Source organism: Lactuca serriola, chromosome 8 (assembly GCF_051521515.1).
Source record: "Lactuca serriola cultivar US96UC23 chromosome 8, Lser_US96UC23_V15, whole genome shotgun sequence".
Lineage (NCBI taxonomy): Eukaryota > Viridiplantae > Streptophyta > Magnoliopsida > Asterales > Asteraceae > Lactuca > Lactuca serriola.
In genome coordinates, this window is record NC_136415.1 from 15732985 (window position 1) to 15760410 (window position 27426).

General features: G+C 34.9%; 1 protein-coding gene and 1 pseudogene across 3 annotated transcripts; one reads left to right on the forward strand and one right to left on the reverse strand.

Moving 5' to 3' along the window:
- Positions 1–2658: 2658 nt before the first annotated feature.
- Positions 2659–4808, reverse strand: LOC145070148 (translocase of chloroplast 34-like). Of its 2 annotated transcripts, none has more exons than XM_079017092.1 (8): positions 4656–4808; positions 4168–4259; positions 3902–4009; positions 3697–3821; positions 3355–3619; positions 3216–3284; positions 2973–3134; positions 2659–2883 (listed from the first exon to the last, which is right to left on the reverse strand). In XM_079017092.1, exons 2-8 carry the CDS (start codon positions 4252–4254, stop codon positions 2806–2808), a joined length of 894 nt encoding a protein of 297 aa, XP_078873218.1. In that variant the 5' UTR covers positions 4255–4259; positions 4656–4808; the 3' UTR covers positions 2659–2805. The 2 variants fall into 2 exon arrangements, with proteins under 2 accessions (XP_078873218.1, XP_078873217.1); XM_079017091.1 differs by having other exon boundaries at positions 4652–4805.
- Positions 4809–16892: 12084 nt separating this feature from the next.
- LOC145066653 (superoxide dismutase [Fe], chloroplastic-like) lies at positions 16893–20427 on the forward strand (annotated as a pseudogene). Its single transcript, XR_013688787.1, has 8 exons — positions 16893–16921; positions 17040–17230; positions 17321–17400; positions 17994–18079; positions 18189–18262; positions 18367–18393; positions 20197–20220; positions 20302–20427. The product of XR_013688787.1 is annotated as a superoxide dismutase [Fe], chloroplastic-like (transcript).
- Positions 20428–27426: the final 6999 nt, after the last annotated feature.

The following is a 27426-nucleotide window of genomic DNA, read 5'->3' on the forward strand; positions in this document are numbered from 1 at the left end:
TTTGATCTGATGTAGTAGCTAGCATGTTTGATGCCTTCGTGGCTCAGACATGATCTATGTGTTATGTGTTCCGGGCTATGGCTCGATGTAGTATGCAGTTTAGGTGTGTTCATGCTAGTTGATATGTTTATGCTATGTTCTGTCCAGTTAGTCCGGACTTCGGTCCGATGCAGGGGACAAGGTCCCAGTCAGCTTTCGGACTTCGGTCCGATGTAGGGGGCAAGGCCCCAGTTAGTCCGGACTTCGGTCTGATGCAGGGGACAAGGTCCCAGTCAGCTTCCGGACTTCGGTCCGATGTAGGGGGCAAGGCCCCAGTTAGTCCGGACTTCGGTCCGATGCATAGGACAAGGTCCCAGTCAGTTTCCGAACTTCGGTCTGATGCAGGGGGCAAGGCCCCAGATAGCCCGGACTTCGGTCCGATGCAGTGGGCAAGGCCCAGTATGTGCTTTATATGTTATTGCATGGTATGTGGTAGCTTGGGGGAGCTCACTAAGCTTCATGCTTACGGTTTTCAGTTTTGGTTTCAGGTACTCGGTTTTCAAAAGAGGAGCTCGGGAAGATTGCAGAGCACACACCATAGTCAGATGGCCTGGGAATGTTTGGCTCTGATAATGATATTATGTTTTGATTTAATACTTGAAAGTTATGTTTGACTTATGATACGTTGTTATAAATCTAGTTTTAGTAATGTTTTAAAAGAAATTTTTAGTTGTGATTTTTGGATCATTTCACCGAGGGTTACGGATAACCTCACGAGTATGCTGTTAGCTCATCGGGATTGTTGATAGTCCCATGGTTGCAGATAACCCATGATTGTTTACTTATGTTGTGTTTTTTATGGTATTTTGGGGAACTCACTTAGCTTTGTGCTTACAATTGTTGATTTGTATGTGGCAGGTACTTCTCAAGACCGCAAGAAAGCGAATATCTAACTGTACACACGCACTGAGAATTTACTATTGGGACATGATCTTTATGTACTCTAATAACTATGACACTGGAGTTTTGAAATGATTTGTAATTGATCTGGTTGTGAAACTATGTTTTGGAAGTTTAAAAATAAAAATTTTGGTCTAAAATTTGAGGTGTTACAATATGTTGAAATTTCTCTCAAGCCTACTTTCATAAATGGATTTAAGTTTAAATTTCGTATTATAGAGATAATGGTTTTAATGGGAATTAACCATTTCTTAGTGAGGAAAATTTGATCTTTTAATACATTTTTTTGTTTGGAAAATGTCACTTCTTACTTCTTAGTTATAGAGAGTGGTAATACTCATAGCATATTGCCACGTAGGATTTTATTTTATTTGTTTATGCCACGTAGGCTTAACATGTGTAGCACAAAAAATATAGGGAGTAGGTAGTGTTTGATTTTAAATAGGTTTTATTTTAAAGTCTTAGGAGGTGATGTGGGAACTCTTAGCGAGCTTCTTGGCGAGAAGGGTGGCGAGGCCACACCTTCAAGCCTTAGTGTCAGAAATGATCATTTTACACAATGAGAAATTTGTCCATTTCTAAGTCGACATTGTTTGATGTAGAAAATGATCGGTAAGTGTTTTCGTAGTGGATATAGCTTAGATGGAAGAATCTATAACCAAAGGGCTGTAACTCAACAGTATCCGGTGTTGTTATCCCTAATTGAGGTCGAGTGTTTAAGTCTCACTGTGGACGTAGGTGGAATAATTTAAGAGTTGTTTGGTATATATTTATATTTGCCGTTCAAAAAAAAAGATGGAAGAATCTATAATTTTTGATGGGTTTTTTTAATTAATTTTTTATACTCTATTGAATTTATTTAATTTCGGTATTTAACATCAATAATATGTGGAAATCCTAAAAATTGAAGTTAGAGTTAGATGGAGACGGGAGCATTTCGGATAGCCCCTCCAATATTGTTCATTAATATATGTGGAAGTTGTTTAATTTTTGTTTGTTATTATATAAAATAAAATTTTAGATAGTTATTTTTTGTAGTATAAAAAGTGCACCATAAATACAGTTACATTTAATAACTTCCAAGTATTTATGACTAAGAAATCCAAAAATCCCATTGCATTCAAGTTTCATTAAATGCTAACAGTTAGAGCTACGACATCATATACTTCCGATAAGGACTCGAAAACTCGATCCATGCTCCAAGGATGCTGATCCCTTTACAACCCTCAACAAATTTTGTGAAAACACTTCAAATATCTGATAAAACACAAGCCCTAAAATGCATTATCTCACTCTATTTTACTTTTATACATGAATTCTCTGGGCAACAGAAGCGATAGAAGAAGAAACTTGAAAATTTGACAACACTTAATCTAACATATCAAAGGACCAGGTGTGGATGGGAATATATCCCTCAGCTTTAAAAAAAATATATTAATATTAATAATAAAAACTTATCTAACATATCAATTATATAGTCTTGCCAACAAGCCCTCCTACTATGGCTTAAATACATATTTCACCCTAATATTTTATTCTTCTGAACAAAAACTATAACACTGAATTTTAAATAATATTTATTTCAGCGTCGACAACAAGAAATCAAAACTTAGACTCAATTCTTGTTTTGATCCGGTTAAAACCAAAGTGGTTTTCTTAATCTTTTTAATTTTTCAACTCGAAATGTTTGTTAGAACCACAACACGCAACACGAGAAAATCATTAAAAATTTGTCAAAATTCGTCTAATATAATAACACCAAGTCATTTTCCAAAGTTACACAATACTTGATAAAAAAAAAAACCCGCCAACAAACAACTGTCACTAACTCGACATAACATCAACCACAAAAGCAGCAAAAAGGGCTCATTCCCATGAAGACTTGGGTTGTTTAGCAATATCATCCTTGATCCATTTTTTAACTTGTTTCACAACAAAGAAGTACTGCAAAAAAAAAAAAAAAAAAAACAATCAAACAAAGGGAGAAAGGGAAAGGGACCCACAAGCAGGAAAGTTTAAAAAAAGCAACTTACTTGAAATGCCATGATGAGAGGAATGAAGATTTTCCCTCTTTCATTTGCATTTGGACCATCAATCAACTTTTGGTCAACCAAAATGCTACTGCTTTCATTCGTAGCAACTTTTGTAATCACTTCAACTATATTAGGAATCCAAGCACTTCCATTTGGAAGAATCTGATTCCAAAAAAAAAAAAAAAAAAAAAAAAATCAATCAATCAATCAAGGGCAAAACATGATATAGCAATAACCACTAACCTTCTCCTCACGTTCATTTTTATTACACCTGCTACTATTTTCAACCAAGACAACTGGAATTGAGTGCCCCTACAAGAAAATATCCACAACAATCAGATTAAAGAAATTATAAATAAATAAATAAAAAGAGATTGAGTACCTGAATTTCACGTTTCCTGAAACGACCTCCAGATTCTACAACTTTTAGAAGAGCCTCCGATCTTTTTCCAAAGAAATCATCATAACCAAGACAATCTGGTGGTGTAAGCTGAGCATGTGTTAGCACTACCACTCCTTTATGCCATATTTCTTTACCAAAACTCTCTGTTATTGCCTTCACAATCTGTTTATCCAAGTTATCCACTCTATACGCATCCAATCTGTCCACATATAACAAAACATCTATTGTTTTGTTCAAAAGAAACCTGCAAAATCACAAACCAACCCATTCAGACATAATTCATAAACAATACTGGTATTATTCAATCTAGATTTTACACACCTTTTGATGAGGTCAAGGGCCTGGTCATTGACATAACCTCCTTCAACAATCCCTGGTGTGTCAATGATGTTCAATGTGAACCCAGATCTTTCACGGGAAACCATCACAGGTCTTGGGACATCTGACTGAAAAAAAATTATATAATTGAGATAAAAGTTATAAACTGGAATTACTTACTATGAAGCTATAAGGGTGTATGAGATACCTGAAAGGCACTGACTGCAACTGCTCTTTCACCAAGAATGGAGTTTATGGTTGAAGATTTCCCAACACCTCCCTTTCCCATTACAAGGATAGTCAAACTGTCCCTCTCCTGTGATATTACAAGGATCGCAATTTTAATAGCAAATAATGCTTCTTTTACAACAAGGTTCTCAGGAATTCTCAATTGAATCGACTTAAACCATGTAAATTAGGGTTTATAATGACGTTAAACGAAAGTAAAGATAACAATTAGGGATTGATATACACCTTGGTCTTTAAATCTCCCAGTAGTTCCAACAACTTGGTCTGGGTTGCAAGAGGAAACAGTTGAATTCCTGTCCATTCACGGGCCATCGAACCTGAAAGTTCGTAAAACGATACGATTAAACTATAATGTAACCTAATTTTTACTCATGACAACAGAATTGAAATTTCGAAACATGTAGAAAACTTAATAACCAAGTAAGTTCATGTAAATTTCGTCAAGCAGGGCTTATGCATTAGTGAACGGAAACAAAGCTAGAAAAACTTGAAGATTACTCCCATAGTTTGAAATAAATTACAGCTCGATTCGGATTTGAAATTGATTGATTTGTAACTTCAAATTTGATACGGACTTCAACTGGTATTGATTGACATAACAAATCAGTTTTCTCGGAATGAGGGAGGAAATGTATACAAAATCAAATGGCAGGAAACCAAAATTGAAACTCAAATTAACAAGGATAAGAACATGGGTTTTGGATCTTACCTACCTTTAGCTACAAGATATTTGTGACTTCAAATAGTATGTAACAGAGCAAATTATGATGGATATTGGGACGTGAAGAGAAACCCTAACAAACACAATTGGAAGAGAAGAGGGTTAAAAGAAATGCTTGCTGTTGTTCTGTATTACAGAAGACGAGATTATCAACACCAGGGTTTTGCACTTTAGAGGTATTGCCTAAATGGCCCCTGTAGTATCCCATAAACGATATTTTAGCCCTTGTAGTAGAGTAAAAAAACGATTCAACCCAATCCAATACATAGGGAATTTCGTTTCTTTTGAATAATGGTTTTATTTTTGTATTAATTTGTGGTTGTACTTTGTAGTTGTATTTTTTATTTTTGTATATGTGGTTGTAGTTGTATTTTTTTGAAATTTGAATAATTATTAAAGTTTTTTTTCTTTATATTTGAAGAATTATTAGGTTATGTAACATATTTAATTAAATATAAGATTAATTATTATCATTACTTTTATTTGAAATGTAAAATGGTCAATTCGAATTTAATATGTTTATTAAGCAAGATAAATCCAATTTCAACCCATTTAAAAGATATATCAGATTGAGTTTAGATTTTCAATCATTTTGCTAAATAAAATGATCCAACGTTTATTTAAATTAATTTGATCTATTGTACATTGAAAAGCGCATAAAAAATACTTTTTATAACATTTAGGAATACACAAATTTAATAAAACTAAGCTTTGGTAGTAATTAAACATATATACATATTTTCTTGGTATAAATATGAAGTAATAAACACACAATGAAACTAGTAATATTTCTCTATAATATGATATTTATTTATATTACTTTAATTTCGAAATATATCGATTTATATAAAACGTACAAAAATTATATAAATTAAATATGTTGAACACATAAATAAGTTGTGTAAATGTTCTTGTTATATTTGGGATATATAAAAGTTTTAGATAGTTGAATTGGCTTTAAGATGACTTATAAAACTATAATGAAATGGAATGTTGGATGTATTTCATGCATGTTTATTTCATGTAATTGTATTTTATTTATGCGTTTTTATCATTTATGGGTCATTTTGTCTCATGAAATTCAATTATTTGTGCGGACTTTGATGTGTTGTAGAGACAATGGAATCATGGAACATGTTTGGGATTATGTTGGAAAGCTTCAGTTCAAAACAATCAGTAAAGGAACAAAAATGTTGGAAATTTCATATTTGGCAGGTAAAGACAAAAGACTATATATCCGAGTCGTGTAAAATTAAGTATTGGTTTCATAGTGGCCATATAGCAAAAATAGGTTGCGTACTTTAAAGATTACATGGGCCTTGGTTTTTGCCATGTCATATGTGTTTCGCCTATGGTAGTCCTTTTGGCACATTCCAAAATTCAACAAATAGGAGGTTAGGCCTTATTTTTCGGGACATACAACCGGAGAGAGTGAAGAATGTGATTTTCATCTTATGTTAGGCATTAGGAATCATTCCAAAGCACTTTGTTCATCATTTCTATGTCAGATTAACTTTTTTCTACAATTTGATTCGTATAACACTTGTAGCTATTATCGACTAAAAACCCTAATTTCCAGTTTTAAAGTGCGTATTTCATCTTTGTTGTAGTTAAACCTTTCAAATTAGTTTTGGAAATGTTTATGGTCTAGTAATGCATATTTTTCTTGATTCAAAGATTTTGAATTTTTATTTAGTTTATTCTGGCCATTTAAATTACTTAAATTCTAGTGTTATTATTCAATTATTGAAACCTTGAATTCTTTTAGGAGTTAAAACAAACAATAAAATGGTTCTAGGTTAGGAATAGTTGTCATTGCAAACATGAATTACTTGTTTTCAAACTATCAAGCTTGTGAAAAGAAATGAGCATTGTTTGGTATACTTCCATGAAATTGTATGCGATCTTTCAGTTCGATTTAAGAGTTTCTTTAAATTACTTAGTAAGATTAGGTTTAATTAAAGAGATTGATTGTTTTAAATAAACATCTTGGCAAGTAAAAAAGGTATTAGATCTGATTAATATCTTTTAGTAACAACTTACACCACTAATTGAATTCCATATCGCTCCAAGTTTTTTTACATAATAGATAGAAAGAATTTGAAACCGGATCCAGTTCACCGTTGATTGTTAATTCTTGTTTTCATTATATGTCTCTAACGTTCTTAAACACAAACCCCTCCTTTTTACTTACTTGTTTCTCATTTAAATCTCAGAGTTACATAAGCAAAAGGTATAAGATTGTTAAATTGTATCTATATGAATTCTAACCCTACTTTAAGTGAATTATATTTTAGTGTATATAGTAGTGTTGTTATTGGATATTATACCCTGTTAGCTATTTATATATCTATTTGTCTTTGTTTCCAAATTAACATGCACACCTATCGTCTAGTTCTTGGGAAGTAAGTGATATGTTATAACTTATAATTAGCAATGAACTCCATGGCATCAATCTTTTCTTTATAACTTAACGTGACCCTCGACCGAGAGGTCAAGCGGACGAAGCAACGTTGTCGCCAATTAGTGAAGGTTCGTTGGAATGCCAACCAAGAACCAGATTTCACTTAGGTGCGCTAGAACCAATCGATTAGGAAGTTTCCTCCTCACGACTCGATCATTCGTACCTACTTCCTTATCTAAATTCTAATTTCGGGACGAAATTCCCTTTAACAGGGGAATGATGTGACAACCCAAAATTTCCATTATGTACAAACCATTTGAAGCCAATAGAAGTAGAACAGTTACAGTGAAATTCCAGACTTGGGGTATAAGTTTGACAGTTTTTCAGGATTTACACTTAAGGAGATATCAGGAGAGTGGATGCACTAAGGTTTTGTGCAACACTATTATTCCAATACTCTAGGATATTAGAGTTCATTCCGGGAATAAAAATATTTTCTGCCAAAAATCTTAGGACTATATATAGAAATCTGAACCAAAATAGTTCATTAGTTACATTTCCAACTAGAGAAAAGCCGAATTCTCTCTCACAGATCTTCGGGTTTTTATCCCAAATCGTGAGTACTTCTATCTAGTTATATTATATAGCTTAGATTGTAGTTTATAACAACAAAATCATGCCAAAACCCAAGATTTGGGAGTTTACCGCCCAAGAACACTTGGGGAGTAAACTCCATTTTAAGGGCCAAAAGTGTCCCAATGACCCCCAAAACCTTAGAACTCAAACTAGAAGCCTTTATTACAATGTTTAGTCCACAAAACAATTAAAAATCAAGGGTGAAAGTGAGTTCACGGCCAAGGAGGTTCTTGGGCCGTGAACTCCATTTTAGGTTGCCAAAATGCCCTAAATACCTTCATTAAGCCAAGAGACTAGCATAGAACATTACCGTAATGTATCTAGGACCCAAAACAATCAAAATACCAACACCTATGGGTGTTCACGGCTGCAAACACATGGCCAAAAGGTTCATGGGCCGAAAACTTTAGTTAGTGGTGTTTTAATGCCACAAACACTTCCTAAGGCTTAGGCTTGAATTTAGACATGTACCCTAATGAGTTTAGGACTAGCAAACACCATTAAAACACCAAGAAAAGGGTGTTCACGGCCCAAGACGTTCCAGGGCCGTGAACTCCAATAAATGGTGCCAAATGGTGCCATAAATCCTCCTAAAGCCTTGGACAATTGCCTTAATGCATTCCTTGATAATTTAGGGACTTGAAAACACCATAAACCTTCCCCCAAGGGAGATTACGGCCGTAATCTCCATGGGATATGGTCCCAGGGCCGTGAACTCCTCAATGGAGTCAATAGGAAGCCCAATCAATTGTTTAAGCCTTGGAACAATTCACCACTAGAGTTGTATTAATTCTAAGCTTCATTTAGAGACCTTATTGTGAGTTTACGGCCAGGAGTTTATTCCCATGGGCCGTAAACTCCAAAACATGTGGTCATTTGACCATAAACTCCCATTCGAGGTCTTGCACTCCTTTGTCGCAACCCATTAGCCTCCTAGCACTTGACCAAAAGTGTTTTCCTCTCATTAAAATGCTTATACTTGTATAATTAGTGTTTTAATCACTAATTGTTTATATACATATGTCTTCATATGTAATTAGGATCATTGTGTGTGTCTAAAGTTTCCACTTGACACCTAGCAGTCCTACCTCTTCAGTTCATCCGTATCACCCACAACAGGTGAGTTCATACCCCTTAATCAATGTTTTAACTATTTTTAAATGTTTTATGTGGGATACAAGTAGAATCATGCTACTTATTATATCAATCACATGTGATTAATAAGCAGCATTTAAATGATTTATCACTCATTAGCCGTTTTACCAAACAGTTTCCTTCAAATGATGTTCATAAACATTTTATATGTTTAAAACTCCTTATTACACTGTACATTTTACTCTGTATGTTTTATTTCAAACTTATTTACAATTGTGTTTCAAACAAATGTTTCATTACACTTAAACTGTTTTATCAAACCCATGCCTTCAAACCGTTTTATAGATCGACATCAAGTCGATCTTTTCTTAGATAATGATTATGTTCATAGGTTTTACAAAACTTATTTTATACTTTTATATTATAAATTGCATGCCTCTATATGTATAGTTATATAAGTAATGTTTAAAAGACTTAGGAAGGCTATCCACCTTGTTTCGTTTTCCTCGATTTGGATGTGGTCTGATAGGATATCGGGTACTCGTCTGAAGGTCGTTTAAATATTAGTTATATATCATGTGTACATATATAGTCATAAAAGGTCCTTCCAGTTCATCCAATGCCCTTGGGTAGCAAGGGTATACATCCATGTTCATACGTACCAGTTAGATTACTAGTAAACTACCATATGGGTAGTTTAGGAAGATACTAGAACTATTACTAGAATGCGATATCATACAATGAGTCAGTTCATTCATGAGTCTATACTTGCTAGGTAGAGAGCACGTACATTTCAGCTAGTACATTACAATACATTACTATACTTGCTAGGTAGAGAGCACGTACATTACAGCTAGTACATTACAGTACATTACTATACTAGAGAGAGAACATTTACAACTATACTAGAACAGTTCATTACATTACATATACATGAATACGTTAATTATTGTGATATGAATCGGAGCATGACTTAAATGTCATGGCCCGAGTTGTAGCCAGGGTCTCTTGAAGGGAGAGCGTGAGTTTGCGTATAGATCTATACTGGATTGACTATCCTACACCTTACTGCTAGCTACAGCCGGACCTGTAGGTCTGCGGGTGCCAAACGTCATTCCGTTTTACGACCATTCGTATGTCGTTGTTACCAGTCAATAGTATGGTGCAATCAATCACATGATGCCTTAATATAAATCCGGTTTAAGGTAGTTAGTACAGCAGTAGTTCCTATAATACAACACTACAGTACTACATTAATTTCCCCTTTTCATATATTTAGTGATCATTTCACTTAAACATTTAATGTAAAAACTATATTTTGATAATGATAGTTACACTTGGGAAAATTACACACTTTTACAAGAAACGAACATTTAGAACAGTTAAGTCTTGGTAGAAGACACCTTTATATAAAGTAGGAATCATAGGGATTTCTAGGGTTTTTAAACGTTTACAGTTGTTTTACAAACATTTTTATACTTACAGTTCATATACATTTTCCATACTTACAGTTCATAAACTTAAAAATTCTTACATACAAATTAAGCCACTAAAATACTTATGATCTCACCAGCTTTAAAGTTGATACTCGCTTTCAAAATTACTTGTATTCTCAGGTCATCATAGACAGGTACCGATGCAAGGATTAGGGAAGATGGAGCTTATTCAAGACTCATCTTTCATTTTGATTTATGCTTTAGTGTTTATCAAAATTTGTCAGAACACACTTGTATAATAATTATATTATTAATGCAATGGATGATGTTGTTGCTTGTTTACTACTTTACATTGTTGTGATACTGTACATGACGTCCTCCGCCCCAGAACGTTTCCGCCGTTCTTGGTTTTGGGGTGTGACAAGTACCTAGAGCTGTGATTATATTCTGGATATAAGAGGCTCTCATTTGTAATGTTACACAAACAATTGGTATACAGAGATTCATATTTTCATACCTTTATATGGTATCAGAGCATTCCTAGCTCTCACGAGTCCTTCGATCCAACCACTCTTCTTCATCCCAATTAGGGTTCTTCAATGGCCAGCAAACAATCACAAATCACTGCTGCCACTCACTTAACCACAAAACTTACCCCCAATAATTACCCAGTGTGGCGCAAACAAGTCGAATCAACACTCATCAGTCTTGATCTTGAAGACCATATCATTGGCGAATCCAACAAACCCTCAGAAACAATCAAGGACAAAGAGGGCAAACCCATTCCCAATCCAGAATACCGTCCCTGGTATCGTCAAGATTAAATGATCTTCAGTGCAATCTTATGAAGCTGCTCTGATTCCATCAAACCCATCATCTCCTCTGCATCTACAGCACGTCAAGCATGGGAACGACTTCACTCAAGTTTTGCCTCCGCCTCAAGGTCTCGCATCATCTCTCTGAAATCAAAACTCGCTACAAACCCTAAAGGTACTCGATCTGTCACTGAATTTCTACATGAAATGCGATCTATTGTTGATGCCCTAGCCCTTGCTCAAAGTCCAATCTCAGAGGAAGATCTTATGATTCACATTCTCTCCAAACTGGGAGATGATTACAACACTATTACTGTAGCTCTCAATTGCGAGAAAATCCCATCTCTTACCCTGAACTATTTGACAAACTCACAGACTATGAACGAACGAACTGTCGAACCATTAAAAAAACATCACCCACTCTTGAATCCATCCCCACAACCGTGAACTTCACAACTCGCCAACATGGGTCCACCAATCGCAATCCAAACTCATTCACCAGAAACAACAATAGACCCTATCAATCGGGGACTCACATAGGTGCTCACCAAAACTAATCCCAATGGTCAAACACTAACCACAATCGCACCAACAGAACTAATGAATTATGCCAGTACTGCAACATACCGGGTCATCTAGCACGTGACTGTCGCAAGCTAGCTCGCTTCCTAAAAGAAAACAATGTCCATCAAGAAAAAAACTCCACACCAGTAGCAAACGTGACCACCTCCTCTCCAGCATCACCATCCTGGTTATTTGACACAGGGGCCTCTAATCATGTCACATCCGATCGCCACAATCTTCACAGTGTATCCGAATACGGTGGCCTAGATGAAATTGTTCTTGGGGATGGTACAATACTACCCATCTCTAACATTGGTAACACATATATCAACACTGCTCACAAACAACTATTACTATCTAATGTTTTACATGTCCTACGATTACATCGAAATCTTGTTTCAATTGGCCACTTATGTGATACTAACCATGTTTCGGTGGAATTCTTTCCATCTCACTTTTTTGTGAAGGATCTATGCACAGGGGCACGTCTAATGCGAGGAGAGAGAACTGAAGGGGTATACCACACTCGTCCGTCGCCTAGACTTCAAGTTCATGCCACCTTCAAGCACACTCGTCTTAGTCTCCACCACAAACTTGGTCATCCATCTACTAAAGTTTTCAAGTCTATTGTTTCAAAGTTAGGCTTAGGTTCAAAAATTGCACCAAATGTTCATTGTCCGTCTTGTTCTATTAATAAAAGCCATAAATTACCCTTTGGTCCAAACTCCTTTAGTGCTACTCATCCGCTTCAACTTATTTACTTTGATGTTTGGGGACCAGTTCAAAAATCAATTGATGGTTTCACTTATTATGTTATTTTTGTCGACTATTTCACGAAATATGTTTGGATATACCCCATGAAACGAAAAAGTGATGTAGTCCAATTATTCCCTCTATTCAAACTTCTTGTCGAAAAATACTTCCCACAACCTATAGTTTCTCTGTTTAGTGACAATGGCGGTGAATATCTAGGTCTTCTCCCCATTCTTCAAGCTCGCGGCATATCACACTACACCACCCCACCACATACCCCATAACAAAATGGTATAGCTGAACGTAGATACAAACATATTGTTGAGACTAGCCTAGTTCTCCTTCATTATGCCAATCTACCTCTTACATACTGGTCTCATGCATTTCAAACTGCATTCTACCTTATCAATCGCCTTCCTACTCCCATACTCAATGATAAATCCCCCTATAAATGCCTATTCCATCAGCCACCAAACTACACAAAGTTAAAACCCTTTGGATGTCTCTGTTATCCATGGTTGAAGCCCTACACCACATCCAAACTCCAACCCAAGTCTACACCATGCCTATTTCTTGGTTACTTATCTTCAAAGTCGGCATTCAAATGCTATGACCTCGAAACAAAGTGCATGTATCACTCTTGTCATGTGGAGTTTATTCCAGACCAATTTCCCTCTCATCAACTACAATCTGAAAACCCCCTACCCACACCAGACATATTCCTTACCCCATCACCACTAACTTCGATTGTCACAAACACTCCACCTCCATCAACCACCTTCAACACATCAGTTATGCCACCTCCACCAATTATCCCGCAACCACAACCCGCCGAACCACTGTCCACATCATCCCATGACACCCAACACTCATCACCCTCCGCACAATCTCCACAATCTACCACCTCTTCAACTATACCATCGCCTTCCACCCCCCCCCCCCCCGTAATCTCCACAATCACCGCAAGTTACACCCTCACCACCACCGCCTCCACTCCCTCCAACTCGCCCACGCAAACAAAACCCCAAATACTACAACTCCTCATTTGTAAACACAACCACACTACACCCATTACCTCCCACCATTGAACCAACAACTCACCATCAGGCTCTCAAACACCCTCATTGGCGTCAAGCAATGGACAAAGAATTCAATGCCTTACTCACTAATGGCACTTGGGAACTTGTTCCTACGGCTACTCACTCACCCATTGGATGCAAATAGATCTTTCACATCAAACGAAACCCTGATGGTACCATTGCCAAATATAAAGCTCGCCTAGTCGCAAAAGGCTTTCACCAACAATATGGAAAAGATTGCTTCGATACCTTCAGCCTTGTCACCATTCGTACAGTATTATGCATTGCTCTCTCTCTCAAAATTGGCCACTCCGTCAATTGGACATCAACAATGCATTTCTCAATGGCACTCTTCAAGAAGAAGTCTTCATGTCACAACCCCCGGGCTTTATCCATCCGCAATTCCCCAATCACATCTGCAAACTCAAAAAATCATTGTATGGCCTCAAACAAGCGCCAAGAGCCTGGTACAATGAACTCACCACCTTTCTACTCTCTGTTGGCTATTGCGGATCTCAAGTAGACCCGTCCCTTTTTATCTACAATCACAATAAGATCCTCAATTACCTTCTTGTGTATGTTGATGACTTTGTTCTTATGGGCAATAACCCTTCCTTTCTAGATACCTTTGTTACCAACCTAGCCAACTGGTTCTCTATCAAAGACCTTGGTCCCCTCCACCATTTTCTTGGAGTTAAAGTCATACCTACTAACACTGGCCTTTTCTTGTCTCAACATCGCCATATCCAGAACCTCTTAACTCTATTTCACATGGATGGAGCAAAAGAAGTAGCCACCCCTCTCAACCCTTCAGTCTCTCTCAAGCTACAAGACGGCTCTGCTAGAGTTGATCCCACACCATATCGATGTTGGATTAGTGTCTAAGGCTGTAACTATATTTGGTAAGTACTTGACCCGGTTGTGCATGGTCCTTTTGGGTTGCCTTCACAATAGCAACTTGACAGGGCGATTTGTAAAGAGAGAAGAGATATTATTGTTAATATATTATGAGAGTAATATATTAAAGGAATTATAATATTATTTGATTTATATAAGTCATAAATTATTTGAGAATTAATTTGGTGACTTAAAGAGGTTAATTGAATAAAGGGGCATAAACTATCAAATGTATGATAGTTGTGTTTTGGGCTATGTATCATTATTGATATTAGGGTGGATGGACTTTAGGGTTTGGATATCTTAAAATTGTCCAAGCATCATATCTAGGAGGATCTTTGGATTGCTTAGGGCCTAAGTTATTCGATTAGGGTTAAGGGTGTAACCCTAGTAGCTCATAGTATAAATAGACCCCATGGGTGAGGGAAATCGGCCATTCTTGCAAGGAAGAAACCCTAGAGCCGACTTTCTCACCTCCCCTCTCTCTCAAGATCATCCTCTTGCTAGTTGGTGTTTGTAAGTCATTAGAGGAGTGACAATTGTGACTCTAAGCTCCAAGAACAAGAAGTTTCAAGCAAGCAACTTAAGGTATTCTTCTAGATCTGATTTCATATGATATGATTTAATTGTTTACACTATATCTATTTTGTAAGCCTTAGATACATTGCATGTTCAATTAGAGAAACCTAGATCCAAGCATTAGGGTTTGCATGTGCACATAGGAAAGTTCTTATGGCTCAAACCCATCAATCGAAGGTTAGTTGGCTCTCTGCAATACTTAACGTTTACATGACCGGATATTTCCTTTGCGGTCAACAAATTGTCCAAATTCATGCATTCACCTTCTGAGATTCATTGGCATTCCCTAAAACATGTTCTAAGGTACTTGAAAGGTATGATACACCATTGTTTGTTTCTCAAATGCAGGTCATCTATGGATCTCACTACATTCTCTGACTCTGACTGGGGAGGTATTGAATGTGGAGGTCGATCAATTACTGTCTATCTTCTCTACCTCGGTTCCAACATTATTTCGTGGAGATCCGCTCGTCAAAAATCTGTCTCTCGTTCCTCCACCGAAGCAAAATACAAAGCTCTTGCTAATGCAACCTCTGAGATTGCTTGGGTTCAAAATCTGCTATCCGAATTGGGTCTTCAGTCCAAGTGTTCGCCCACTCTATACTGTGATAATATTGGCGCTACCTATTCCTATGCCAACCCGATTTATCACTCCCGTATGAAGCACGTAGCACTTGACTATCATTTTGTTCGAGAAAGAGTCACAGATGGATCCCTGCTTGTTCGCCACATCAACACCTTTGACCAACTGGTTGATGCTCTAACGAAACCACTCACTCGTGCTCCCTTTCTAAGACTTCGTTCCAAGATTGGAGTCTCCGATGGATCCTCCATCTTGCGGGGGCGTATTAAGGAATGAGATATCACGTATCTTTCATATATGTACTGTGATTCATATTGTAAATAATTGGTCATATACACTTGTATTTTACCTGTATCCTTTCCTAGTTTAGTACCTAAAGCTGTGATTATATTCTGGATATAAGAGGCTCTCATTTGTAATGTTACACAAGCAATTGGTATACAGAGATTCATATTTCCATACCTTTATACATGTAATGCATCTTCCCGAAGTGAACCAAGGCAAACCTTCTTCCTTGTTCAATAATGTGTCCCACTTTAAGACATGCTTCCCACAAAGTATAGTTTTTCCACAATCATGCTTGCAGGAAGTTACGAATGAACATGTTGGATCCTCTTCCTATCCCATTCTCTCTCCATTTGTATGGCTCATATGTTATGAACCAGGTAGTTACCTTTAAGTAGCATCAGATTCCAATTTACACCCACCTTAAAAATATATTTATTTTCTATTTTTTGGAAAGAAATCGACATTCAATAACCAATTTAGACAATTCACACTCATATGTGGGCCCACACACGTAAAATTGATAAATATATATAGACCGGTACAAGCTTTTTGATAGTACGTACTAGCCTCATTGTACTAATGTGGTACAAAACTCAACCAACCCCCCATACGAGACATTTCAACATCTTCTCATAGTCATCTATATATATCATAAATTGTAGAATTTGGTGGATTGTCACAGAGCTTTTACAAAGACCACAGGAGCATGTAAGTTGTCACTGTGGGACTTTGACTTTTTCTTCCAAATTCGTTATTCTAACTGCATCAAACGATTGAACATGGATAAAATTTCAAATTTCTTGGGTTTATGGGGAAGTAACCATGGGTTTGGACGAAATATATTTGTCAGTAAATCATTTTTATCTGGTTTGTTTGTGATTTCATACGGATTATCCAGATAAAACCCTAGCAACCTCTTTCAGATACTTATTACTTGTGTTTACACGTGTCCCAACGTTTTTTGGCTTCAAATAAAGATGCAAGTTTTCTGTTAAGTGTTATATATCTTCTTCATCTTCTAACTGTTTGAAGAAAAACTACAATATTTGTGTTACAGAGATGTTGATCTGTTCATCTGACGATATCAGCCGACAACCAACATGGATTTGAAGCCTCTTCCTTTTGCACTGTTCATCTGACGATATCAGCCGACAGCCAACATGGATTTTGCACTGGTACGTATGTACGCCTGTATATATATATATATATATATATTTCCTGCGTTACATAATGATACATCTGTGGTAAGATGCCCTTGAGCCACATAATGAGCAAAGAGACATTAGAGTATCATTGGGGAAAGCACCACAGATCTTATGTGAACAACCTAAACAAGCAAATAGAAGGAACTGAACTGAATAAAATGACATTAGAAAGCATAATTTTGACTTCATACAACAAAGGTGATATTCTTCCAACCTTCAACAATGTTGCACAAGTATTGTATGTCGTATATGCCATTTGTTGATTTTTTTTAGTGGTGTCAGATTTTTTTAATGTAAATCCATTAATTGTTAAAACTCTTCAGATATGGAACCATGAATTTTTCTGGGAGACTATGAAGCCTAATGGAGGTGGAAAGCCATCTGGAGAACTTTTAGAACTGAGGCCATCTCCAATGCATTGAACTCTTAAGAGTTTAATGGATTGTCACATCAGCATTCCACTAACTATATCATTTTATCCATTAAACTCTACACTCCATTAAACTCTTAAGAGTTTAATGAATTTCCACATCAACATTTAATTATATCTTTTTATAAATAATATTGTAAAACTATAATATTACATTAATTAGAAATTAAAAGTTACAAATTGTAAATTATTAATTAATGATTGTTGTATATGTTATTGTTTTAAAATATTTTTAAGATTTAAATATTTTTTTTAGAATATTATAATATAAATTACCTTGATGATTTAAATTATTCAATATAACTTAAAGTAAATTACAAATATTATAAATAAGAAAATAATGACATATACATTGTGTATATATGTAGGGTGTAATTATTTAAATACAAAGTTTTATTGGTTAAATGGTTAAAAAAAAAAGAAAAAAAAAAGAAAATTGCATACCACCGTTCAATGGGGATTAAACCCCACTTCATTGAACTCCACCCACAATGGTGGGTTTATGTATTGAACTCTTTTTTCCCCATTAAGCTCACCATTAAATCCCCATTGGGGATGGCCTATAGAGACTTTGGTTCGTTTGAGAGCCTACTCACTGAGTTGAAATCAGCTGCCACTACTCAGTTCGGTTCTGGTTGGGCTTGGCTTGTATGTAAGGGTTTGTTAGGTTAAAGCTAAAAAGGTTGAAATAAAATAAAATAAAATGCATCCATGTTAATTTTGATGAGTTTTGACATTTCTACCCTTGTGTTTCTTTCTAGACAAAGAGGAGGAGAAGAAGCTTGTTGTCGTGAATAGCCCAAATGCAATTAATCCTCTTGTTTTGGACTACCATGTGAGTTACAAACTAAAGATAATAATTACAATATTTTTATTGTTTTTTTTTTGTAACCATGGATTAACTAATATAAATTGGTTTCTTTTTCTTCTATTTTGTAGCCTCTTCTCACCATTGATGTTTGGGAGGTAACACATGATTCCCTATTTCCCTTTCATTATAAAGAAATGAAATTTATGCCCATGTACACAATTGGTCATTTTCGTTTGTCGTTTGCTTTGAAATTAATAGATCCCTAAAACTTAATATTTTTGTAAAAAACACCATTATTGCTTAAACCCATAATAGTCGTCTTCTTTTTAAAAAAACTAAAAAGAGTTAAAGGCCAAGGCTGGGTCTATTGTGTAAACAATAAAAATAGTTATTCGATTGTTTACTAAGCATTTAAAATATAAATGAATGTAAACAATGTTTTTGCTAAATTTATTAAAACCCAATTTTTATTTAGGAACTGAGCAATAACAATGTTATAAACTAGAAATAAAATTAATATGATATTATAAATATAAGTTACCTTAAAAAGCATCAATATAATTAAATAGAAATAAAATCAATATTAAGTTAGCACATAAAAATATTAACAAATATAATTAAAATCAAAACATTTTACTAAAAAATTATTAACTTAATCAATCCGAGATAATTGAAGAATGAAATTCAATAAAGATAAAGGGAAAGAAGAAGATTCGACCTTTTTTAATATGGATTCACATTTAACCAACATGTAAATACACATACAATGCTTCTTGTAGACCTGACAATATGTGTTGTGGATACGTGTCAAACACTAATTTACACGACATGTATTGTAAAACGTCTCTTGTGTACGACACATAACAAATTCGTGTGACACTTAACAAGACACAAATAGATATGTTTTTAACTGTTTTACACGAAAACACGAAAAGACTCAAATTTACATGAATATAGATGTTTCACTTGTAAGACACAGATTTGTTTATACATGTCACATGTCAGCATGAATTTGTTTATACGTATCACATGTCGACACAAATTTGGTTCATGTCTTATACATGTTTGAACATGTAAATTCATGTTTGGAACGTGTAAAACACGAAACATGAATTTCAAAATATGTATCAACACGAATTTCTAAAACACATATCGTGTTAACCATTTCGTGTATAAAATTGTCGGGTATATTTGTATTCACATATGGACCATTTTAGATTCAAATGTGGATCCATTCTTTAAAAATAGTCTTTTATTATCTATTCTAATAAATAAATTTTTTTGTCACATGTCGTATTTTCATTCATTTTATCACATGTAACTTTGTGGTTATTTTAAAATAAACCTTTTCCACATGTCATTTTATGAGTTTTTTTTTTTAATTTCACATAGTATTTAAATATAATAATTATAATAAATGTATATCGATTTCATTAATACAACTTTCCTTCTAATTTCGAATTTTCTAAATTAAAGCGCAATTATTTCCTTTGTTTGTTTATTTAGTATATTTGTTTAAATTAAAAAAGAAATAAGCATTTAAATTTCAGTAATTCAATATTATTCTTATTTTTTTTTATAAATTCAAACTCTTAAATGTTTATACCTTCATATTTAACTTTTGTTAATAAACTCGTGTAGTGCACAAGTCTTACAACGAGTTAGTTAATAGATGAGAAACATGGTAGAATTCTGCTTCATGCTTCGCCTTTTTTATATCCCATAGTCATGTCTATTGTTGTTTTAATTTTACACAATGGATCCTTAAACTCGATGTTTGCAAAATAGTTATCATTATTTTGTTTTTTTATAAAGAAATATCGAGTTGAAGGATCCATTATGTAAAATTAAATTAAAACAACAAGGACCAAATGCACGTCATTAACCCATAAAGAAACAAAACTATCTTTATGACATGTTCACTTTGAATCTAATATGGTGTTACTTGTTACTTGCAGCATGCATACTACCTCGACTTTCAGGTAAGAACTTGTCCCTTTTAGTCGCTTAATCGGATGATATATGAAGGGTTTATCAGTGAACTGAATTTGTTTTATTTACAGAACCGCAGGCCTGATTATGTATCGGTGTTCTTGGATAAGCTTGTGTCTTGGGAAGCAGTGAGTTTGAGGCTTGAAGCAGCCAAAATTTTAATGATAAGGAAGAAAAAAGGAGTTGAAAGCAATTGAAATGGAGGCTATTGAGCTAATGGAGCTTTTGAACAATAAATTAGTGTCACCATGTTTGTATCTGTATGGTTATTTAACTTTTGTTAAAGTTGGATTATGGTATGATATCATATTTATCGAGGATTACAACTTACAAGTTTGAAAAAGTTATCGAACAATTGAAATCAATGTGACGCAGGACGGGTTTTGCAAACCTTCACGTCTCATGCAATATGGAAGCGATAAAAGCTAGATATTTTCAAGAAAACAAATAAAGAGAACCCAAAACGGGAGAAACTTTTTATTATAATATTTTGATCTCTTTAACATTACAATCTAATCTTCTTATATACGAGACTAATAACCTCAAAATCGTTACAATAATAAATGAGATTATTTATAACCGACACATTAAGTAGGTCAAAATAACCTACATATTGATCCTAAATAGAAAAGTAACATACAAAATAACAAATGAGTTTATTAATACTTTTATTTTATGGAACAAAAACCAAAAATCTATAATAAAATCAAACTTAGAAACTAAAATATATAATATAATTTTAAATCGAGGAATATGTGAATTGAATTTCACCCTCTTTCCAGGTTCCCAATGTTCCATATACGAATCGACACCTGAAAGGTTCCCGACTCGTGTCCATACGAAGTTGGCCTTACTATGTATCATGGTTAATTTGAACAGTCTATTAGTGTAACTAATTCTAAGAGATATTCACATCACCTAGTGATATACTCATCATCTATCGTGATAAACAAGATTTACATTTATCATAAGACTTGTGATCAAATGATATCCAAAATTCAATCTAACTGGATATTTGGTAATGCATTTTCCATTTATGTATCCAAGACTATGTTTCTAAAATTACAATTCACCCAAACCCTTTTGGATGTATTTGAATCAGCAAATATTATGGTCAATCTGACCGATTTGTTTATGCTTAATTTTAAAAATCAGAGTATCATTTTAAAGAAAAGTGTTGTAGAATTTATTCCCAGAAAAACATGATAAATATATTATCAAAGCATTTCCGAAGAAATGTATTTTGCATGTTCATATTAAAACTTTGGGATGTCATCGTCAATACTGAAACATAAGCATAAACAGACCTTACATTTATTTACACTAGTGATCTACATCTCCTTTAAATCTCTCAGTGTAAAGTAGTTTCATATCGACACCTATGATACAAATAAACTGAGTAGGTTAGGTTGGGAAACCTGGTAAGTACATAGGGTTTTCAACCCACAATAATATTGTTATTATGTTTCATCATCAAACAACTAATGAAATTACCTATCCTCATTATCTTCTTTGTTTCTTAAAGATCTACCCTAAGAATCATCTATCACTCATTCCTAAGGATTCTTCCTAAGGTGTAGGCACGAAGTCTATCGTCGCCAGAGTTTATACAACAGACACTATATCCATAGTTGTCAGGGCTCATCCAACGGGTGCTAAGTCCATAGCTCTCATTTATCGACAGTATTATTTGCGAGAGTCCACCTGCAATACATGTCAATGGGTTTTTAGAGTACACCGGGTGAACATATCGTTCACAATACCTGCAGGTTGCGAGTCTGCTAGTGTTCCACTGGACTGTCTAGAATAGTTCGTGGTTGTCATCTATACTCTGCTAGATGACGGGGTCATCACTTGGGTCATCGCTTGGCTCATCACTTCTCACCATATTTTACCACTCATATATCATCTCTCATCATTTATCTCATCTTTAATCTATCCATCTTCTACCCATCATAATTATATGTATAAAATACATATACAGTTTAAGACAAATAAAACATATATATTTTTGTTCATCCAGCATAGATATCAAGAACACAGATAATATGCACACATGGCACATAATTTATATTAAATATTTCATATCTATGTGTAAGATGAGAGTAACTATGCACTCACCTTAGTAGCATGAGTTGATAGAATCTAACTGGAAACGGTCAGCGGTTCATGATCGTTAGGCTCGGGACGTGGAACGCCTTCAACAAACGAGAGAAAGAGAAAAGAATTTGGTGTAAGGAAGCTTAGGGTCGAAATGGGTATTTATAGGATGATGTTTGGCCTCTCACGTCATGAGCCATGGTTATATCACGTCGTGAGTCCAGTCAAATTAGGGTTTCTGGCACGTGTCATGCTCTCAGATAGTTGTATCTTCGGAACATCATAACTTTTGCATACGAGTTCCGTTTTTTACGTTCTTTATATCCACACGTATGTGGAGACATACTCTAAAACTTTCCTTTAGACCCCTAAGGATAAAAAGTAGTTTATCATAAACTCACTTTTTACGATTCCCGGTGTCGTGCCGGTTTTGTCGTGAAACTTCGACAGGTCATAACTTCTTCGTTATAACTCGGATTTCAGCGTTCTTTATATGTACGGAAACCTTGTGACATATACTACAACTTTGTTAATATTATTTATTCTAAATAATCCTATATAAAAAATTCATTTTTGATGTTTATCGTCTCTAAACTTACTAGCCCGAATCTGCGGGCGTTACAACAAAAGACTAGCATTTATCATAAGACTTATGGTCAAATGAATTCCAAAATCCTGTCCAATTAGATATTTGGTAGTGCAATTATCATGTCGAAGAAGATGATTCCACAATAATACATCTTATTCAAATATTCGAATCAACTTTGAATCATTGTTACTATACTAACTTCATAGATTTCATGACTTTCTTTTAACGTGTTAAAATGTTCTATATTTAAACAAGTAAAAATGATCTTATGAAACATTCTATTAACAATTTGAATTATAAGACCATAAACTAAACATTTTGAAAATAGTTTTCTTTTGATCCAATGAATAATAGCAAGAGATCAGTATTCATGATCAAATTACCTTCTCCATGTTTCAGTCTATGCATTACACATTCTTGAAAATATCAGTACTTAATCCTTAGTAAAATACGCAAAGGATTAGGAGTGATTTCAACAGTATTATTAATTCATATATCTAATTAAACATCAAACATGGGAAAACTAGTTGTCTTTTGATCATATGGATAGTAGCATGGGCTCGTAATCCATGATCAAAATCATTTTCTCCATGTTTCAGCCCTTTCACTTCAGATATATATTATGCATGTATGTTTTCTTAGTCATTTCTTTTTATGCAAGCAAATATCTATCAGAACATGTCTCAGAATAAGCATTCATTTGTCCTTGGTGTTTAGGCATGGATTAGGTTTACCAACACTAATCATCTTTAGCTATGAACAACTGAATTTCTTCTTATTGACACTCCTATTCATGATAGTATATATATATATATATATATATATATATATATATATATAGGAGTGTTCGAAGTTTGAGTTTCTATGATTGACCCTTGTTAGTTCCAAAAGGATACCTCAACATGCAATGTAACTCCTCCATGAACATTTCAAGTTGTTCATATCAAAATCAGAGTGAACTGATTATATTTGCATGTCAGCTAGTTGACTAACCCAAGTCAACACCTAACTCAAGGAAATTCCATTTTACTTTAATATGTCAATTAACAACGTAAACTAATATTTGCTCCTTCTACTAGCTTAGAATGAAGTGGTTTGAGGAACCTCATGAAAAGCTTTATCAAAGGCATGCTTTTTCTTTTCGTTTATGAGAATTATTCTCACACTACGAATTTAGACAAGATTGACCATCCTAATAGCTAATCATTTTAGAGGTTTTTAAGTAGTATATTTTATTGGATAAGATTATAAACATCATTCAATATCAATTTCCATTATAGTTTGTTTTACTAATCCTTAGAAAATAATTACCCTAATTAAATTATTTAAGAAGTCTAGGATCCATATTTAGCTTCATGATGTGTAAAGGGATGCCGTAAACGCACAATAAAGTTATTTAGGTAGGTAAAGACCTTTGCCAATTGTTAGGTGTGTTAAGCCCAACAAATAAAGGGGTACAAAATGACTCCAAAAACACTACTACTTTGCATTAAAAATATAATACAAGGTAAGCAAGGTCAATCCACAAAGATACATAACAAATGATTATACCTTTTTGCGCAAGGTACAATAATAGTCACAGAAAGAGGGGGGGTTTGTGTGTAATGATTTAAATAAGAAACTAAAGTTATGAGTAAATGATCGATTAAATGAAATAAATTCAAGATTTGTGAGAACTTCAACTGTATTCAAGACAATTTAGCAATGTGATTCCATGGATGAGATGATATTAGTTCAAAGTTATAATAATATGGTTGTTGTTGGACAACGCGTGACCACCACCTCTGTGACAACCCAAAATTTTCATTGTATAATTTCTACAGTTAAACACTTCAAATAATGTTCAAAAGCATTCCAATACAATTTTGGCCGGATTTAAACCCGTTTGATGTTTTATTTTTATTTATTTTTTTGTCAAATGATTTAAATAAAAGGAAGTGACGTAGTTAGCGACATGTAACAAACCGAACAACCCGACACCTTAGCTAGGTGTTTACGGCCAAACAAGGGAGTTTGGGCCGTAAACACCCTTCTCCCCAAGAACTCATGCATATAGCATGAGTTTACACCTTTGTCCTCATTTTCCCACTTCCCACTCAAGAACACTAGCTTTTTCTCTCAAGTATCATCACCTTCTTCTTCCAAATCCGCCAAAAATGTAAGTTTTTCTTCCTAGATTCTTTCCTACAACACTTAATCTAGTGTTTATACTTCTTTTCATCCACGGATTTCTGATTTTTACATAGATCTTCAAAGGATCTTCAAATCACCAAGAACACCAAGAACACATTTGTGTTTTTGGGTCCTAAAACACCTCTACAAGCTTCCTATAAGTAAGTAAACTCTCCCTAACTAGTTATTTACTTGGTGTGCTTGTTAAATCCGTGGAATGAACCTCATAAAACCCAAGAACATGTGTTGACGGTTTGGGGATCTCCCAAAACCGTAAACACCCCAAAGGGTGTTTTGGTGCCCCTAACTCCTTCCCTAGCATGTTTAATGGACTAGAAACTTGTAGGAATGAGCTTAGAACTACAAAACACGAAAGGAATGATGTGGCCAAGGGTTTACAGCCGTAAAATCTAGGGTTTACGACCGTAAACTCCCAAGGAGTGGTCCGAGGACCGCAAAATCCAAGGGAGTACCCTTTTGAACCATAATCACTTCTTAAGCCCTTGATTTGATCTTAGAACCCCTCCTTGTGATGAATGAGACCTTTAAACACCCAAAACAACCATTCCCATGAGTTTACGGCCGTAAACTCATGGGGGAAATGGTCTCTCAACCGTAAACACACCATAGGGTGACCATTTGAAGTGTAAACTCCATAGTGAGGCCATACACTCCTTAGATGCGACCCTTAGCACTCCTTGCAGTTGAAGCAAAGTGTTTTCATGCATTAGAGGGTCAATACATACTTAATTGGTGATAAAATGACTAATTAGGAACCATTATGTGTCACTACATGTTTCATAGGATCCGTGTGTGTGTTTAAGTCCTCACTTGACACCTAGCATCCTACCCGGCATTTTCATCCACTCTACTCACTGCAGGTGAGTTCATACCCCTTTATTAACCTTTCAAATGTTTTTAAATGCTTTTATGGGGGGGGGGGGGGGGGAATACAAGTTGAATCCAACAAATTATAGTATCAATCACATGTGATTTGTAACTTGCAATCAAAAATGACTGCTATACTTTTAACCGCTTTGCCGTCAAAACTGCTTTAAATGTTTATCAAACTCATTTTTCATGTTAAAATTGTTATAAAAACTATTTCCAAACTCTTTTTAAACTTCTTATGTTCCCAAATTATATCTACACCAATATATTTATATAAGTAAGACTTGAAGGACTTAGGACTGATAGCTCGCCTTATTTCTGGTTCTTGTTTGATTGTGGTCTTAGGGTATATTGTTATCTGTCCGACTGTCGTTGAATTCTTAGTTATATATTGTATATATTTGTGTTGGATATGAACGTCTTCACTCAGTTTAATACCTTTGTGTATCAAAGTCAGGCTACAACATGCTATTTAACTATAATAGGTATAGTTAAGGTTTATCGCTCCTTACTACCATTACTATGATACTTACCATAGTTAGTGCTATTACGTGTCTCTACATATCAAGTACTATATAAGAAGAATACTATATACTATACAAGAGAACACTAAATACATGATACTGAGAAGTACAATATACACTAATACAAGAGAACATACTAAAACAGAATGTGACACACTATTCCTCTATACGACACTTCACTACGCCTTTGTCGTGTAACCATAGTCTCCTGGAGGGAGAGCGGGCACTACGTGTATAGATCTATACAGGTGAGACACTCCCACATCCCGACTGCTAGCTACAGTCGGAGCCGACTAGGCCTAGGGATGACAAAATGTTACCACACTACATGTGTCCTGGAGGGTCATTAGACATCCGTTCGCCTATCCGCATGGTTACATATGAGTTCACATTCGGATCCCTAAATTAACAAATTAAGAAATAAAGGTAACACAGACTCCCCGAGGTGTATTCTATATATATCACTACCTAGAGTCTGCAGTTTATTTTTCCCTTCAGCCGGCCGTAACACTGTTGGAATAAAACATTATCTTCTCATTTACTTTACATGAATGAAGTCTAAAACTATATTTTTATAATTAATAGTCTCTTTGGGAGAACTTTTACACACTCAAAGGATCAAACCTACAAATAACCAAGTCTTGGCAAAAGACTACTTTTACTGGAAAATATAGGATTTTCTAGAGATTCATACTATTTTCAAACTCGATAACAACTTTTATATTACACGATTGAAAACACTTTTATACAATCAATGACACTAAATGCTTATGAACTCACCAGCTTTATGCTGATACTCGTTTTCAAAATAACTTGTGTTCTCAGGTCATCAGTAGACAGGTACAGATGCAGCTTTTGAGAAGACGGAGCACATACAAGACTCCTCTTTATTTTGAGTATACTTTTTGGTGTCTAATAAT